Source organism: Macrosteles quadrilineatus, unplaced genomic scaffold, assembly GCF_028750875.1.
Source record: "Macrosteles quadrilineatus isolate MER2022 unplaced genomic scaffold, UCM_ALF_1.0 Scaffold_2__2_contigs__length_208266976, whole genome shotgun sequence".
Classification (NCBI taxonomy): Eukaryota; Metazoa; Arthropoda; class Insecta; order Hemiptera; family Cicadellidae; genus Macrosteles; species Macrosteles quadrilineatus.
In genome coordinates, this window is record NW_026542595.1 from 48,866,718 (window position 1) to 48,871,179 (window position 4,462).

General features: G+C 37.9%; 1 protein-coding gene across 1 annotated transcript; it reads left to right on the forward strand.

The window, feature by feature from the left end:
* Positions 1 to 794: 794 nt before the first annotated feature.
* LOC128984168 (uncharacterized) lies at positions 795 to 1,259 on the forward strand. Its single transcript, XM_054403461.1, has one exon. The coding sequence runs from the start codon at positions 795 to 797 to the stop codon at positions 1,257 to 1,259; it is 465 nt and encodes a 154-aa protein (XP_054259436.1).
* The last annotated feature ends 3,203 nt before the right edge of the window (positions 1,260 to 4,462 follow it).

Genomic DNA, 4,462 nt, shown 5'->3' on the forward strand with positions numbered 1-4,462 from the left:
ACTGGAACTCACTGCTGCTACACTACTAGTAAAACTTGTAGAGTATGTTCGGAAAATGCTCAACTTAGAATCTGCCCAAGCATGGTTATGGACTGACTCTATGGTTTCCCTAACCTGGTTTACAAATCAACCTTCAAAATGGAAAGACTTTGTGCGTAACAGAGTAAGTGTTATACAAGAGACAGAACCACTCGCTAAGTGGAGGTATGTAGCAGGAAATGAAAATCCAGCCGACTGTGCTTCACGAGGTGTTACTGCTAAAATCCTTAGCAACCATAAGCTTTGGTGGACGGGTCCTCCGTGGCTGAATAAAGATGTTTATGAGTGGCCATCCACGACGTTTGATCCAGCTCAAGCAGCTAAATCTGAACTGCGAATCCCTCAATCAACTTGCCACATTTTAAACTTTGAACCAGAACCAGAAATGCTAGAGCGCTTCTCAACACTGCCAAAACTATTACGTGTTACTTCCTGGTGTCTAAAGTTCATTGCCAAAACAAAAAAATCCATCCAATCATTGTCAATCCATGTCAATCATTTTTAACTCCTCAAGATCTCAACTCATCTCTTTTGTTGAGGGTAAAACTCATTCAAAAACATGCCTTCAAATATGAGCTCGCGCGGTTACAAAACAACAGACCTTTGGAAAAATCTAAATCTAATCTTATAAGTCTTAACCCCTTTGTTGATAACACTGGTCTAATGAGAGTTGGAGGCAGACTTCTATCGTCAAACGAGAACTGTTAAAGTGTGTTACTTGTGCTCGTTATCGCTCTCAAAGAGCTCAACAATTAATGGGGCAGCTTCCTCCTACAAGAACATCACCATCACGTCCCTTTTTGCACTCTGGTGTAGATTACGCAGGCCCTTTTGTAATCAAAACATGGCATGGAAAGAGAGCAAAAACCTACAAAGGTTATATTGCGGTGTTCATCTGCTCGTCGACCTCAGCTATTCATCTAGAGTTGGTTTCCAACTACTCAGCAGAAGCCTTCATAGCGGCTTACAAACAATTCACCAGCCGTCGAGGCATCTGTGCTACTTTAACTAGTGACTGCGGGACAACATTTGTAGGAGCTGACAAAGAACTGAAAAGATTGTTTTCATCGTCTTCAGCAGAATCAGGTCAACTCAAGTCCCTGCTTGCTAATGATGGAACTGAATGGAAATTCAACCCTCCTGCTGCTCCACATTTTGGAGGTCATTGGGAAGCTGGTGTTAAATCAGTTAAATACCATCTCAACCTACCTACCTACTAACTTCAAATTTTCGACAGTGCTGGTACAAATAGAAGCGGTACTTAATTCTCGCCCTCTGTGCCAGCTTACAGAAGATCCAGACAATCTAGCAATCCTAACCCCTGCACACTTTTTAGTTGGCGAATCTTTAACTACTATCCCAGAACCTAATCAAGAAAACCAACCCACATCAAGACTTACTCGGTGGAAATTAACTCGCCAAATGTTGGAATCATTTTGGAAGAAGTGGTCTCGGGAGTACCTTCAACAACTTCAAACTTGGATCAGTTGTTCTTGTTGTTGATGAGCAATTACCACCATCAAAGTGGCCGCTAGCAAGAGTGACTGAACTTCATCCAGGTCGTGATGGACTTACCCGAGTAGCCACTCTGAGAACAGCAAGTACCTCACTGAAAAGACCAATAGTCAAGCTTTGTCCTCTTCCAATTGAAGTCAGTGATTAATATGTATTGCTCCTTCGGCGCAATGGGGGGGGGGGAGAATGTTTAAAGTTATTTTCCTAATTTACTGTTTCTAACAGCTGTTCTCATATTACTATTTTATATCATGTTTACTTTTTGTTCAGTTAAAGAAATACAGTCCACTAAGAAACATCATCTAGTTTTTTTCTCTATTTATCTATCTTCATCTACATTTTAATCTAAGTTTATCGATCAATCTAAATTCTTTCATCAAACATCCCCCCTGAATGGCAACAACCAAAACACAAACCCCAAAGCACAAAGAAGAGATAATCAGGGACATTTAGTTACTACACAAAATAAAACTACCTCCATCACTATTTTTCACCAAAATGTTCAAGGTCTTCGGAAAAAGATTGAAAGAATAAATCATCTAATGAGTGAACTCAAGTCCGCTATCTTGGTGATTACTGAACATGGACTTAGCTCAGATATCTTATTACTCACTAAGATTAGTGGTTACAACCTAGTCACATACTCCTGCAGGAAGGATCATACAATGGGAGGGGTTGCAATCTAAATCCAGGAAACTGCTGTCATCAAGGCAGAAGAAATAGAAATCTCCAACCAAAGTGTAGAGTTAGTTTTTGAAGCAGCATTAGTGAAAATAAGGATAAAGAACAAAAACCTCTACTTACTTCGTATGTATAGACCACCAGGGGGACAAGCTAGATTAGCCATTGACATTATATCAAAAGTTCTGGAGTCACTTCAAGCTGACACCAAAGGCCGTTGTATTAATGGGCGATATCAATATAGACAGGCTAACTGAAAATGCCAGTAGTAACTATCTTGAAGAGGAACTGTAAACTTTTGGAGTTAGAAGATTACCACTCCCAGCGACAAGAATCACTAACCATTCAAGACTGTATCTGTACGAATACACATGATAATGCTATAGATTTCGCTATAATTAACACTGGAATAGCAGATCACACAGGTCAAACATGTACCGTCAAAATACAGAGTGAAGTTACTGCTAAAACAGAGATGTCACAAAAAAGATGTTTTCTTGAATGTTTTCAAGAAAAAACCTGGATAGCATGAAATATGAACTCTCCAAAGAAAACTGGATAAAGGTGCACAATGCCCCTGATGCTGAAGAGGCATACTCTGCATTCCAAAGGACTATAAGGCTCATATTGGACCATGCCCTTTCAAAAAAATAAGACTATAATATAATATAAATGGGTCATTTCAAAAATTCGGTCTCATTTATGTCAATGGAAAATATTAGGGTCAAATAACACAGGGTTTCTTATCTAAAATTTTTATTATGATCTACCCATAAGGATGTTGAAGTACCATGGGTATATTGGTGAAAACAGCAACCAGGGAATCCAGGAAAAAATACTAAAGTGCTGATTTCTCACTCCCTACTACTGTCACTGGCTAGAGGTAAGTAACTTTCATAACCTCTTATTCGTGGAACATATATATTGGAAGCTTAAAACTGAGATATTATGGAACAATGTTATGTATAGAATTAATATAAGCCTTTGAAAAATAAATTAGACTAATGCAAGTCAACTTTTTCGTTCGTTTCAAGTGTGTCACACAGTTTAATATCACTCCCTACAAAAAGTTCAATAATTATTTTCAACTGACAGAGAAGGGAAATTTTCATGCAGTTTCAGTGCTATTGGCAACCCTGATCTAATATGGCGTCTGTAAGGTTTGTTTCACTTTTCTAGACCATTCCATGTGAGATTTACTGAAGTCACTGGAAAGTCAAGTAAATGCGTGGTTTTTTTGACCCTCACTACCTACTCTTGATGCATTTTCGTACTGGTAAGTGAAATATAACTATATAATACACAATAAGTGCAGTTAATTGCTCATTTATTGATAACATTTCATAATAGCCAGTTTCTATTGTTGACTAGTCTGTAATGACCTTGAAAGGTAAAAACCTCACTCCCTACTCATTCACTCCCTACAATGTTCACTGATTTCTAAATTGTAGGGAGTGAAAATTTCTTGTAGGGAGTGAGATTTTTTGCAATTTTTGAATAAAATTGTTGATTAAATGTTGATAAAACGTATTTACAACTTGTGTATTTCCATTTACCGGCTTAGTTAATTAGGCCTATGAAAAAATTGTGTTTCTTTGTAAGAGTGTGAGGGGATGATATGGTAAAAAAAATAAAAAAAAATAAGGGAACTCAAAATAAATTGAATGCATACTTAATTAAAATAATTCATATTACTAATGGATGATTAAATAATATGGCCTAATAAAAAAGCCTGTATTATGAAAAAAATTAATATAACTTTATACAAAATGTTAACAAAGTCATTAATTCCAGGTTAGTCATGAGTCCTCGAAGAAAACGGAGCCAGGCTGAGATGAAGGCATACTGGAAGGAAGCTGCAAAAAGAAGACGAGAAAGAATAAAAAATGATCCGATACTGCTAGAAATAGAACGAGAAAAAGAAAGAAAAAAGTATGCCACGAAGAAGAAGAAAGGTCAGGTAAAATTAGTGAAGGACATCACAAGCGGAAGGGATCTGAAGGCTCAACGTAAGGCATGGAGGGAGAGGGCTAAAAGATCTTACGAGAGGAAAAAAACACAAGGGAAGGCAGTCAGCTTTTTGGCAAGTAACACTCCTCCTGAAAGTGACAACGATGTCCAAGCTCCCATACCAGACAACTTAGGCCTACTTCAATCTCGACGGAAATCTGGGAGAAAGAAAGTGAAGAAAAATAGGGCTAAAGTAGCAAGAGACAACGTGAAACTT

Coding starts and splice junctions, on each gene's coding strand:
- LOC128984168 (XM_054403461.1), top strand. CDS start 795: ATGGGGCAGCTTCCTCCTACAAGAACATCACCATCACGTCCCTTTTTG.